At 39.8% G+C, this 14,133-nt stretch overlaps 1 protein-coding gene across 3 annotated transcripts in view; it reads left to right on the top strand.

Moving 5' to 3' along the window:
- The window catches only part of VMP1 (vacuole membrane protein 1), a 136,515-nt gene that overhangs the window by 61,034 nt on the left and 61,348 nt on the right, over positions 1-14,133 (top strand). For all 3 annotated transcript variants that reach the window (XM_009236469.4, XM_054535180.2, NM_001132442.2), the window contains 1 exon segment: positions 5,569-5,700. In XM_009236469.4, coding sequence (XP_009234744.1) covers positions 5,569-5,700 — 132 coding nt within the window.

The following is a 14,133-nucleotide window of genomic DNA, read 5'->3' as shown; positions in this document are numbered from 1 at the left end:
AATAAATACTGATTAATAGGTCAAATGTTTGCTCTTCTTTCCTTCTTTGTAGCTGTCTCGTTATATTAAAAATACAGCACACACTAAGTTATGTTTAAATTTGTTAATATTGTTCTCAACATTTACAAGGACAGTCTTCAACAAATGGCGCTGGGGGCTGGATGTAGTGGCTCACACCTGTAATCCCAGCACTTTGGGAGGCCAAGGCAGGTGGATCACCTGAGGTCAGGAGTTCGAGACCAGCCGGACCAATGTGGTGAAACCCCATCTCTACTGAAAATATAAAACTTAGCTGGGCATGGTGGTGGGTGCCTGTAATCACAGCTACTCGGGATGCTGAGGCAGGAGAATCGCTTGAACCCAGGAGGTGGAGGTTGCAGTGAGCTGAGATCATACCATTGCACTCCAGCCTGGGCGACAGAGCAACACTCCGTCTCAAAGAAAAAAAAAAAACAAGGGGGCTGCTGTAAAAACTGAATATCCACATGCAAAAGAATGAAGTTGGACCCTTACCTTACACCATATATAAGAATTAATTCACCAGGCGCGGTGGCTCATGCATGTAATCCCAGCACTTTGGGAGGCCAAGGCAGGCAGAGCGTGAGGTCAGAAGTTCAAGACCAGCCTGGCCAAGATAGTAAAGACAGCAGTCTGTACTAAAAATTAAAAAAAAAAAATTAGCTGGGCATGGTGGCAGGCCCCTGTAGTCCCAGCTACTTGGGAGCCTGAGGCAGGTGGATCACTTGAGGTCAGGTGTTCAAGACCAGCCTGGCCAACATGGTGAAAGTTCGTCTCTACCAAAAATACAAAAATTATCTGGGTGTGGTGGCACAGGTCTGTAATCCCAGCTACTCAGGAGGCCAAGGTAGGAGAATCGCTTGAACCCGGGAGGCAGAGGTTGCAGTGAGCCAAGATTGTGCCACTGCACTTCAGCCTGGGCAACAAGGTGAGACTCTGTCTCCAAAAAAATATTAATTAATTAATTAATTAATTAAATAAAATAAAAACTTTTTTTTTTTAAAGACAGTTTCGCTCTTGTTGCCCAGGCTGGAGTGCAATGGCACAATCTCACTCACTGCAACCTCCGCCTCCCAGGTTCAAGTGATTCTGCCTCAGCCTCCTGAGTAGCTAGGATTACAGGCATGCGCCATCATGCCCAGCTAATTTTTTTGTATTTTTAATAGAGACAGGGTTTCTCGATGAAAAAGATAGATTTTTTTTTAATTCCTGCTCTCCAGATTTTTATCATTAAACTTACATTTCTTAATATAAAAGCACCATGCTGCAGATTTGCTTGTGAGTCCACTTGACAAAATGTTTTTCCCCCACTTCACCTGACAAAACTTTTTAAAAGTACAAATTCAGAATTTTTGTCTTCCCTAAAATCTTTGAATAAAATTAGCACTCCAAGAAGATGCTGTGTTATCACTTGGTTTGCATATTTTGTGCATATTAAACTCTTCTCTAGTTTAAGAAGGATTTAAGGGTAATAAATTTATATGTAGTAGATGATTTGGAGGAGAGCTTTCTGAATTATTGCTTGACTATACATACCACTTATTTTGCAGTAAAGAAGCCAGTCACTCTCTCTCCTTAATTACACTTAGGCTGACAGTTTTTAGTGTTCCACAATTTATGTTTTGTTTTGAATATAAACAAATGTAAAGAATTTTGTATCTTATACAAATATATATTTGAATTTTATAGAGAATCATAAAATTGTAAGGATTATGAAATGATGAGACTTTAGTATCTAATTTGAGATAAATGTCTGTGTCTAGGATATAATGTGTTTTGGGACACCTGCCTGGATGACTAAATTCCCTTGTATTTATTTGCATAATAAGAGAGTACTGACTCATGATTCCCATTGTTTCTTGCTAATATGGGAAAACACTAGGAGAATTAAACTAAAATATAACAGTAAATATAGTCAACTACGTATAAGACAGTATACAGCTCTTGATTTCATTTCAGTCCATTATGTTACTTCCTTCTTAACTTTAAGGAAATTTGTCATGAGCTTGAATCACATGATTGCTTTCAGAACTGTTGAACATTTGACTTAACATTTGAACTTAGGAGAAGTTCATGTTTTGAGTAAAATGTTACACTTTCTGTCCTACTTTTTTCTATGGAAGATTTTCCAAAGGTGCAGAGAATTATAAAATGAATTTAATATACTCTCACTCAAGTTCAGCTAGTATTAACTAATAGTTTATATTGTTGTATCTATACCCCTTCTCATTCTCTTCTCAATTATCTTGAAGCTGATCCCAGATATCATAATACACATCATCTGTAAATATATCAGCCTTGGGGCCTAAAAAGCATTATCACACCTAAAAGAAACTATAGTAGTCTCTTAAAATTCGTTATCCAATTAGTGTTCAAATTTTTCTGATTACGTTTATTTCTCTTTTTTTTTTTTTCTGAGATGGGATCTTGCACTGTCACCCAGGCTGGAGTGCAATGGCGCAATCTCATTTCACTGCAACCTCCTCCTCCCGTATTCCCACGATTCTCCTACCTCAGCCTCCCGAGTAGCTGGGATTATAGGCGCACACCACCATACCCGGCTAATTTTTTGTATTTTTAGTAGACATGGGGTTTCACAATGTTGGTCAGACTGGTCTCAAACTCCTGACCTAGTGATCCTCCTGCCTCAGCCTCCCAAAGTGCTGGGATTTTATTTCTTTTCAAATTTATGCTGAAGAAACTGTTAAATAATTTCCCACGGTCTGAATTTTACTGACTAAATTCTAATTAGTATAATTTAAGCATGTTGCTCTGTTCCTTGTGTTTCCTTTGAGTTGATAAATTGTGGTCTTTTTTTGTAAATAGGAATACACTTCATAGCCTTGTGTATTTCTGTCATGAGATACAATGTCTGTTTGTCCTTCCTTTTTGTGATATTAGCACCATGGATGATTTTTTATTATATATGTCCATTATTTTATTAGAGGTTATAAAATATTAGTATCCCAGTTACATTACACCTTTTTTTTTTTTTTTTTTTGAATTATTAACTGGAGACGGGGTCTCACTCTGTCACCAGGCTGGAGTGCAGTGGCACAATCACAGCTCACTGCAGCCTTGACCTCCCAGGCTTAAACAATCCTCCCACCTCAGCCTCCTGAATAGCTGGGACTAAAGGCACAAGCTACCATGCCAAGCTAATTTTTTGTAGAGGCAGGGTTTTGCTGTGTTGCCCAGGCCGGTTTTAAACTGCTGGGATTACAGGCATGAGCCACCGTACTGGGCCTGAAGTAATACTTTGATGAAGGAAAACTTTTCCTTGTCACTAATTTAGTTACCCTGAGATACAGTTTATATCAGAAAAAGATAAATACTTGATCTTTATTATACCAATTTTTAAACTAATAAGTTGGTTCTCTAGCATCCTCCAAAGTTGGCCAACATTACCATGTTTTTTTTTTTTTTTTTTTTTTGGAGGCAGAGTCTTAATCTGTCACCCAAGCTGGAGTGTAGTAGCATGATCACAGCTCACAGCAGCCTTGACCTCCTGGGTCCAGGTGATCCTCCTACCTCAGCCTCCCAAGAAGCTGGGACCACAAATGCATAATTTTTTGTAGAGACAGCTTCATTATGTTGCCCAGGCTGGTCTTCAGCTCATGTTCATAAGCAATACGCCTGCCTTAGCCTCCCAAAGTTCTGGGATGATGGGTGTGAGCCATGACGTCTGACCAACTTTTCTTGTTTAGCAATATATATGATTTGGTTTTTGCCTATATCCATGTATATATGTCTCTCCTGCCTTCTCTGTCTTTTTTTTTGACTAAATGTAGGCTTAATCTTTTGGCACTTAAGTATTCTTTTTCTCTTTTTTCTTTTTTTTTTTTTGGAGATAGAGTCTCGCTTTGTCACCCATAAGCTTGCTGCAACCTCTACCTCCCGGGTTCAAGCAATTCTCATGCCTCAGCCTCCCAGGTAGCTGGGACTACAGGCACGCACCACCATGCCCAGCTAATTTTTTGTATTTTAGTAGAATTGGGGTTTCGCGATGTTGCCGAGGCTGGTCTCAAACTCCTGAGCTCAGGCAGTTCACCCGCCTCGGCCTCCCAAAGTGCTGGGATTCCAGGCGTGAGCCACTGCGCCTGGACCCTTTTTCAAAATTCTTGTTTCAAGTATGGATAATGCAGTTACACGTGGAAATTGTTGGTTCCACCCATTGTGAATACAAAATGTTTGAATTTGATTTGGTCCCTTGGGAATTCTTTTCAAAGCATTTGGAGGCAGAACCATAAGACAGAGCAAACTGAAATGCTTAACATTGCTTTTGGCTGGGCACAGTGGCTCACGCCTGTAATCCCAGCACTTTGGGAGGCCGAGGCAGGTGAATCACCTAAAGTCAGGAGTTCGAGACCAGCCTGGCCAACATAGTGAAACTCTGACTCTACTAAAAATACAAAAATTAGCCAGACGTGGTGGCACACACCTGTAGTCCCAGCTACTAGGGAGGCTGAGGCAGGAGAATTGCTTGAACTTCGGAGGCAGAGGTTGCGGTGAGCCAAGATCGTGCCATTGCACTCCAGCCTTCGTGACAGAGTGAGACTTCATCTCAAAAAAAAAAGAAAAAGAAAACTTATTCATCCTAATGTTTAGTTTTCAAAGGGCTTTCTGACCACAATTTGTTAAAAGTTTTAACTCAACAGAAGAAAAGTTGTATTTAAATTAAAGCAACTTCTGAAGTTCCAGAAGATTTCCTAGAGAATTTTTATCTAACACATACGCTGGTGAATTTTTTTTTTTTTTTTTTTTTTTTTTTTTTTTTTTTTTTTTTGAGACGGTCTTGCTCTGTTGCTAGGCTGGAGTGCAGTGGTGTGATCTCAGCTCTCTGCAGCCTCCGCCTCCCAAGTTCAAGCAATTCTCCTGCCTCAGCCTCTGGAGTATCTGGAACTACAAGTGCACACCACCACACTCAGCTAATTTTTGTGTTTTTAGTAGAGATGGGGTTTCACCCTATTGGCCAGGATGGTCTCGATCTCTTGACCTCGGGATCCGCCCGCCTCGGCCTCCCAAAGTGCTGGGATTACAGGCGTGAGCCACCATGTCCAGCCACTGGTGAATTCTTATTACCAGATCGTTTAGATATCAGAAGCGGGGGGGGCAAATGATAAAAATAACAGAGTCTAAGTAGAGATTCTAGAGAACTAAAATTTACTTAGTGTCTGCAATGAGCCAGGTGTTGTCTCAAGATTTTTTTTTTTTTTCATAGACAGGAATCTCAGAATGTTGCCCAGGCTGGCCTCAAACTCCTGGGCTCAGGTGATCTTCCTGCCTCATCATCCTGAGTAGCTATGGCTACAGGTGCGTGCCACTGTGCCTGGCTTGTCTTAAGGGTTTTATGTGATGCTTGCCAAGCGTCAGGTCAGAATTAGAGCCAGGATTCAAACTCTTATTATTTTGATTATGTAGCGTATGCTTTCCGCCAATATATTGCATCTCAAAATGCTTCTGGTGATATAGAAGAGTATGGGTTTGATCTATTAAGTGTCACTGTTGAGAACAGAACCTCATTGTAAGTATTTTGGTTTTTCCACCTAGGGTATCGGTACAGCAATCGGAGAGCTGCCTCCGTATTTCATGGCCAGAGCAGCTCGCCTCTCAGGTGCTGAACCAGATGATGAAGAGTATCAGGAATTTGAAGAGATGCTGGAACATGCAGAGTCTGCACAAGTAAGAACAGTGGGGATAGAAAATAGAACACTTTACTTCTTCCTAAAGAGGCTATTAAGGTAAAATTGTTAGTAGTTACTCTGAAGAAGAAAACTGCTAAAGTAAAAAAAAAAAAAAGAAAAATATTACTTGAGATAGAATATTTAGAAAGGTCAAAATATAAAAGATGATCTTAGAATAGAAAATTATAGAAAAATGCAATAAGACAACTCTTAATACACTAAAACACCTTGTCAGAAACTAGGGTAAATTAATGTTGCCAATGATGTTAAGGAGCTGAAACTTACTTTCTCCATTATTTGTTTAGAGGTATTACCAAGCAGACTGCTGCTCTGAGTCCAAAATAATAGAACTTCTGAATTAATTGTTAAACATAACATCAACGGCCAGATGTGGTGGCTCACTCCTGTAATCCCAGCACTTTGAGAACCCGAGGCAGGAGGATTGCATAAGCGCAGGAGTTTGAGGCTGCAAGTGAGCTATGATCATCCCACTGTACTCTGGCCTACGCAACAGACCCTGTCTCTAAAAAAAAAAAAGAAAGAAAGAAATCTTATTTTATGGCTATATCTATAGTGGCCCTTTCCTCCCTTGAAAGCAGCTTCATTCTATATTCCACATAGTGTGCAGAGCTGCTGAAATGTTTGCTAGGGGAATACATGAATTATATCGAATTCTTAAGTAGTTACTAAAACTTTAAACTAGTAAGCAATATGTAGTAGTATATATGACAATAGTAATAGTAGAACTTTTTCTTTCTTTGCTTGTTTCTTCCTTTTTTTGTTTTGTTTTGTTTGTTTGTTTTTGATTCAGGGTCTCACTTTGTCACCCAGGCTGGAGTGCAGTGATACAAACATAGCTTACTGCAGCTTCAAACTCTTAGGCTCCAGCCGGGGGTGGTAGCTCATGCCTGTAATCCCAACACTTTGAGAGGCCGAGGTGGGCAGATCACTTGAGCCTAGGAGTTTGAGATCACCCTGGGCGATAGTGAGACCTTGTCTCTACAGAAAAAAATTTTTTTTTTGTCGCCCAGGCTGGCGTGCAGTGGCCCGATCTTGGCTCACTACAAGCTCCACCTTCTGGGTTCACGCCATTGTCCTGCCTCAGCCTCCCTAGTAGCTGGGACTATGGGCGCCCGCCACCACACCTGGCTAATATTTTGTATTTTGTTTAGTGGAGACGGGGTTTCACCATGTTAGCCAGGATGGTCTCAATCTCCTGACCTTGTGATCCGCCCGCCTCGGCCTCCCAAAGTGCTGGGATTACAGGCGTGAGCCACCACGCCCGGCCTACAAAAAATTTTTTAAAAAGCTTAGCTGGGCCTAGTGGCTCATGCTTGTAGTCCTAGCTACTTGGGAGGCTGAGTTGGGAGGATCACTTGAGCCTGGGAGGCAAAGATTGCAGTGAGCCCTGATTATGCCACTGCACTCCAGCCTGGGTGACAGAATGGGACTATCTCAAAAAACACAAAGTTATTCCCCAGCTTCAATCTCTCAAGTAGCTGGGACTACAGGTATATACCACTATGGCCAGCTAATTTTTATTTTTTGTAGAGACAGGGTCCCACTATGTTGCCTAGGCTGGCCTCAAACTCCTGGGCTCAAGTGATCCTCCCACCTTGGCCTCCCAAAATGCTGGGATTACAGGCGTGAGCCACCACACCTGGCCTGAACTTTCTTTTTGAATAATATTTAACAGTTCAAACTATTCAGCAGTTCAGACTTGCCTTTGCCTCCCTCAGATTAATGAATGCCCTGGAGTATTCTAGACAGTGTCCTCAAGATGAGCAAGGTAAACTTTCAAAACAGAAAAATACTAAATGCTAGGCCTAGGCAAGCGATAACATAATTGGTTGAGGCTTTTTTGACCTAATCACAGTCTGTGTATCAGCCTCTATCTCAGTTATCTCAACAGAGTGTTTTGTTTTCAGGAAAATTCCTAAAAACATTGTTGAAAGATTGAATCTCCATCTTCAATTCAGATGGGCTTTTAAAAAATGCATTATTACCCAGAACTTTGGGAGGCTGAGACAGGAGGATTGCTTGAGGCCAGAAATTCAAGACCAGCCTGGGCAACATGGCAAGATCTCATCTCTACAAAAAATGAAAAATTAGCTGCATAGGGTGTTGCGTTCCTGTAGTCCCTGCTACTTGGGAGGCTAAAGCAGAAGCATTGCTTGAGCCCAGAAGGTGGAGGCTGCAGTGAGCTGCATTTGCACTACTGTACTCTACCCTGGGCAACAGAGCAAGACCCCACCTAAAAAAAAAAAAAAGAAGAAGCATTATGAAATAAAATTCAAATTCAACCAAGTATGGTTATAGTTTTTAATTAAATACAAAACTTTCAAATATGAATTTAGAATAGCCAAATATAAACCAAATGAAATAAAGAGGCATGAACATCTGCTCTTTGTGGAAAGAGCAAATTGCCCTGGTATCTGCTTTGCCTTATCTGCCAACCAAATATTATGCCTCTCATGACATCATAATGCTTATATTAATGCTAATAATTATTATAAATATAAACTTTTAAAATTATTTTTAGCATTTTAAAAATCCAGTATCTAATATGACCCTTGTGTTAACTTGGAGGGAGTTTGGAAAGGTACCATTCTTCTAACTTTATAGAAAACAGTGGATTTAGTTGTTACTTCCCAAATTTCACATACTTACAGGTAGAACAAAAACTCAGAATGCCAGCATTACTGGTATATTCCGATTACTGAAACCAGTCTGTCCACAGAAGTAGATGGGTGAGACTTGTGACAACTGATAGTTCTTTGAGTTATGGCACTAACTAATGTATGTCATTTAACATCTCTAAAATTCTTTTTTTATCTATATGAAATCAGCAAGTTGAAGTGGAATAAATATAAGGTGGCTTGCAGCTATACATTTTTTTGCTATGACTTGGATTCCAAATGGGTATGAGAGTTGTTCTCTCATAAGTCAACTAATGTACTATGATTATTTCTCCTTTTGTTTTTAAACCTTTTTTTCTTAGAATTAACATTTTCAAATTTGCATCGTCTTTAAATCTCTGGCTTGCCTTCTCTCCCCTCCAACAGCTCTGTAAAAACATCTCATGATACCACTTTCCACTTGGTAACACAAATAAAATTATATCAATTCCATTTTCTTTTTCATGAAGTCATCTCTCTGGAGCCCTCCATGCTCCCACTCCATTCTGGACTTGCTGTTCAGTTGGCCTTCTGCACAGTTGCTTCTGTCTTGGTTTAGATTTCTTGTCTTCCTCTTTCTTAATTTATACCTTCATTTTGCTTGAACATATTCTGCTGTAGCTTTCTGTGAAAGGGTGAGTAAATGGAAAATGTGATACCATACATTCTAAACTAGCATGTTCTTCATTCACAATTAATTAACTGAATATAGTATTGTGGGTTGAAAATCACTTTTTATACTTAGAATTTGGAAGGCATTGTTCAATTGTCTTCAAGTTTCTGTAATTGGTATCCAGAGGACCGATGCCCTTCTGAGTCCTCTTTATAAGCAGTCTACTTTTTTTTTTTTCTCTCTCTCTCTCTAGAAGCTTTTAGGTTCATTATCTGAGGTACAGTCTTTTTAAAATGTATTCTGGGCTTGGCACAGTGGCTCACGCCTGTAATCCCAGCACTTTGGGAGGCCGAGGTGGGTGGATCACCTACGGTCAGGAGTTCAAGACCAGCCTAGCCAACATGGTGAAACCCCATCTCTACTAAAAATACAAACAAATTAGCTGGGTGTGGTCGCATGCGCCTGTAGTCCCAGCTGCTTGGGAGGCTGAGACAGGAGAATCGCTCGAACCCTGGAGGCAGAGGTTGCGGTAAGCCAAGATCATGCCACTGCACTCCAGCCTGGGCGACACAGCAAGACTCCGTCTCAAAACAAAACAAAACAAAAAAACAAATAAAGTGTACTCTGATAGGTGCTCAGAAAACTTGTTCCTTAGTTTTGGGAAATGTTCTTGTATTTTTTATGTGAGTTTTCCCTCTTTAGTCTCCGTTCTTGCTTCCTGGAATTCTAGTTGCTTCAATGTTAGGCCTCCTATGCCCATCCTTTTAATTTTTTAAACCTTTTTGCTTCTAATATTTATCTCATTTTACTATCTATGAGATTTCCCAAGTTTATCTTCTAAGTCTTGTATCGAAATGTTTTTCTGCTGTTACATATTCATTTTCAAAAAGCAATTTGTATGTTATTTTTCAGGCATCGTCTTTTCTGTTTGTTCAATTGGAGTTCGAGGCTTTCCTCAAAGCCTGATAATCCTTATTTGTATGTTTATATAAGAATAAGGCACTTAAGGCCGGGCGCGGTGGCTCAGCCTGTAATCCCAGCACTTTGGGAGGCAGAGGCAGGCGGATCATGAGGTCAGGAGATCGAGACCATCCTGGCTAACACAGTGAAACCCCGTCTCTACTAAAAATACAAAAAAAATTTAGCTGGGCATGGTAGCAGGCGCCTGTAGTCCCAGCTACTTGGGAGGCTGAGGCAGGAGAATGGCGTGAACCTGGGAGGTGGAGCTTGCAGTGAGCCGAGATGGCGCCACTGCACTCCAGCCTGGGTGAGAGCGAGACTCCGTCTCAAAAAAAAAAAAAGAATAAGGCACTTAAAAGCTAAATGGAAGCTATGTGTGTACAGGCCAGGTGTAGTGATGGTGAGGCTTCCCTATTGTACAGTCAGGTGGCATCCAGGCTTAATATTTACTGAGAACCTCCATGTATCAGTGTCTATTGATCTTTTCTTGGTGATAGTTCAGTTTCTCCATGATGGATCCTTCAATTTCTTGCCTAGGCAATACAGACAGTCCTTGACTTACAGCGGTTCGACTTGTGATTGTTCACCTTTACAATGGTATGAAATTGATACACATTCAGTACAAACCATAGGTCGAATTTTGGATTTTGATCTTTTCCCCAGCTAGCGATATGTGGTACCATACTCTCACACAATGCCAAGTAGCAGCAGTGAGCCACAGCTCCCAGTCAGCCAGGTGATCATGAGGGTAAACGTCCATATTCTGCAGTGTACTGTAATTTTGCCCAACTATAGGCTAATGTAAGTCTTCTGAGCATGTCTAAGGGAGGCTAGGCTAAGCTATGATGTTTGGTAGGTTAGATGTATTCAATGCATTTTTGATTTACGATATATTCAGTACAAAGGGGTTAAGACACGTCACCCATTGTAAGTCAAGGAACATCTGTATCAGCGTTGCTGCTGACACGCTAAAGCTAGACTGGGGAAGAGTGGTTAGAGATCTCCATTTAGTATGTGGACTGTTGGTTAACTCACCTTCTGTTCCATCTGTGAATACCTACACAAACGCAAGCACAAGTATGTCCTGAGCCCAGAACATTCACTTTTGTCTAGAGACTATGTCTCCTACTGATATGGGAGAGAGAGTTGCCTGGCTGTGCTGAGTAGGGATGGACCTGGGAGTCTTTTGCATTCTCCTTGTTTTCAGCCCTATGCCAGCCTCTTCTGGCAGTTCTGCTGAAGAGCTCTTTTGGAATTTTGTGGGGCAAAGTATTTTGCTTCTCTTACATATCCCTTGCCTGTACGCTGTCAGGTATAATCTTTTCTTCTGTTTGTCCTGTCCTCATTTGTTAATGCTAACTTCATCAAAGATTGAGTTCTCGTTTCTGCTTTCTATGTTTTGAGGTTATTTTTAGAACAAAGAGTATTCCAGTTGTGTATTACTGAGTAACAAATCACCCCAATATTTAGTGGTTTAAACTAAGAAAAGTCATTCTTATTGCTCACAGAGTGCAGTGAGTGCCTTGTCTCTGTGTGATATCTCTCAAGGATCCCATCCATAGCACACCCTGCATTGGCTGGAATATCAGACTGGAAGACTTATTTCATTCTTTGCAGGATTTTGATTTTAGAGTTTTAAATAATGAATTTCATAAGCTTATTGCCATCTAAAAGCTCAATTCCAAAAACTAAGATCTTCTAGAATTTGATGAAGAATTCTTTATTTTATCCATGTAATTTGAGCTCTTGAAGACTTTGACCATTTCTTTTCACAGTCTTTATCTATTTACTGTTGGGGTAATAATCTTTTTCTTTCATCTCTTACGTCCCTGATTAGTTACTTTTTGAGGGGATCTTCTCTAATTCCACTTTTTCTTTGAGTCGTGGAAACCAGAATGCACACAATACTTCTGTTGGTTGTGAGGTTTGGCTATTTTCATCCTGTAAAACCAATAATTAAAATCACTATTTTAAGATAAACTGTACATTTCTCAGTCCCTAATTTCATATATGCTTATTTATATTGAAAAATCAAGTGAGCAAAATGTACACACATACTGTTTCATGTTCTTTGTTAGAAATCATATGCTGTTGCCTGGTGCAGTGGCTCACGCCTGTAATTCCAGCACTTTGGGAGACCAAGGCGGGCAGATCACTTGAGGTCAGGAGTTCGAGACCAGCCTGGCCAATGTGGTGAAACCCCATCTCTACCAAAAATACAGAAAATTAGCTGGGCATGGTAGTAGTACTGTGCTTACCATACCATAATGTAGCAATATTTTCATCCAGGTTAATGCAATAAAAAGTGAAGAACTAGTTTTTTTCTCCTATATTGGATTTTTCGTTTTTTGTTGTTGTTGTTGTTGTTGTTTTGAGACAGAGTTTCACTCTTGTTGCCCAGGCTGGAGTGTAGTGGCGCCATCTCAGCTGACTGCAACCTCTGCCTCCTGGGTTCAAGCGACTCTCTTGCCTCAGCCTCCCAAGTAGCTGGGATTATAGGTGTCCGCCACCACGCCTGGCTAATTTTTTGTATTTTCAGTAGAGATGGGATTTCACCATGTTGGCCAGGCTGGTCTCAAACTACTTGACCTCAGGTGATCCACCTACCTGGGCCTCTCAGAGTGCTGGGATTACAGGTGTGAGCCCCTGTACCCAGCCTAATTTTTCTTTTCTTTATTCCTTTTCATGATTTTTTCACCAGTTTCCATCAATTTTGTGGCTTATGACAGATTTCAGTGGATGTGGATATAATTTTCCCTACATACTTTTTCCCAGTTTTAGATAAGTTGTATAAGATTTTTAATTTTTATTTGTTTATAGTTGTTTTGCAGTTGAAGGGGTGAGGGAGAACAAGTGGAAAGAGACTGTTGCCGGTTTTCCATGTTATAAATTATCTGAGAGAGTACCAATGTTTTAATTCTTGTTCAAAGGAGAGTTTCTTGCTATGGCTTGGCAAAGAGAAGATTTTTAATGCTTTCAATCATGAATTTGTCTTAGGCCCTTTGCTTATATTATGTTTTACAGATCTGCATATTTTTTAATTATACAAGTGCTTTTAGTAATAAGATTCTTACATTCCAGAAGTATTATAAAGTAAAAAGTGAAAGCTCACACACCTTCTACCCAGTGTAGGGTAATAATCACTGTATTCCAGACTGCTTTCTTTGCATACCTAACTTTTTATAAAAATTAGAATCATACCATAAATTTTAGTCACAAGTTCCTTTTTCACAGTATCATAGACATGTGATACCAATGTTATTATAAAATTATTTTTTATTACGAAGTGATACATCTCATTGTAGAAAATTGGTGAGTGCCGTTTAGTCTTTTCTCTATAAATATTTATATACCTAAGAGTGAAATCATATTGTTTGTTGTTTTGTGACTTGATTTGAATCTAAAAACGTGAACATTTTTCCACACCATCAAATGTTTTCACATCTTTGCTTTAACGAGTTTTTTTCTTACTACAAAGTATGTTTATTATAATGAAATGCTGAAAATACAAATAAAAAAGAAGAAATAGGATGTTCATCTAACAGGTGCATATATCTATTTTTTATAATATATTTTTCATTTTCTTATTTGTTTACATATTTAAGAAGATGCCCTTTGTCATATGCTGCCAGTATTATTCCTTATTCCCAGTAGTTTTTCCATGTCATTTACTGGGTATGTTTTGTTACATTTTACTTTTTTTAGACAGAGTCTCGCTCTGTCGCCTATGCTGAAGTGCAGTGGTGTGATCTTGGCTCACTGCAACCTCTGCCTCCCGGGTTCAAGTGGTTCTCCTAACTCAGCCTCCCAAGTAGCTAGGATTATAGGCACATGTCACCACGCCCAGCTAATTTTTGTATTTTTAGTAGAGATGGGGTTTCACCATGTTGGCCAGGCTAGTCTCGAGCTCCCAACCTCAAGTGATCTGCCAGCCTCGGCCTCCCAAAGTTCTGGGATTACAGGCATAAGCCACCGCGCCTGGCCTGTATTTTCTTTTAGTACTTTTATGGTTTTATTCTTTTATGTGTAAGTCTTTAATCTATGAAAATATTTTTACATATGATATGATGTAGGAATCTAACTTTTTTCTTTCTTAGGTAATTAACTAATTGTATATTGTTCCAACACTATTTTCCAAGTGATTTTAATATGTTAGTTTTGTCTTATATTTTGTTGTTCT

The sequence above is a fragment of the Pongo abelii genome, chromosome 19 (genome assembly GCF_028885655.2).
Source record: "Pongo abelii isolate AG06213 chromosome 19, NHGRI_mPonAbe1-v2.0_pri, whole genome shotgun sequence".
In the NCBI taxonomy this organism is placed as follows: domain Eukaryota; kingdom Metazoa; phylum Chordata; class Mammalia; order Primates; family Hominidae; genus Pongo; species Pongo abelii.
The sequence above is the reverse complement of the archived record's forward strand: the minus strand, read 5'-3'. Positions and strand labels throughout refer to the sequence as shown.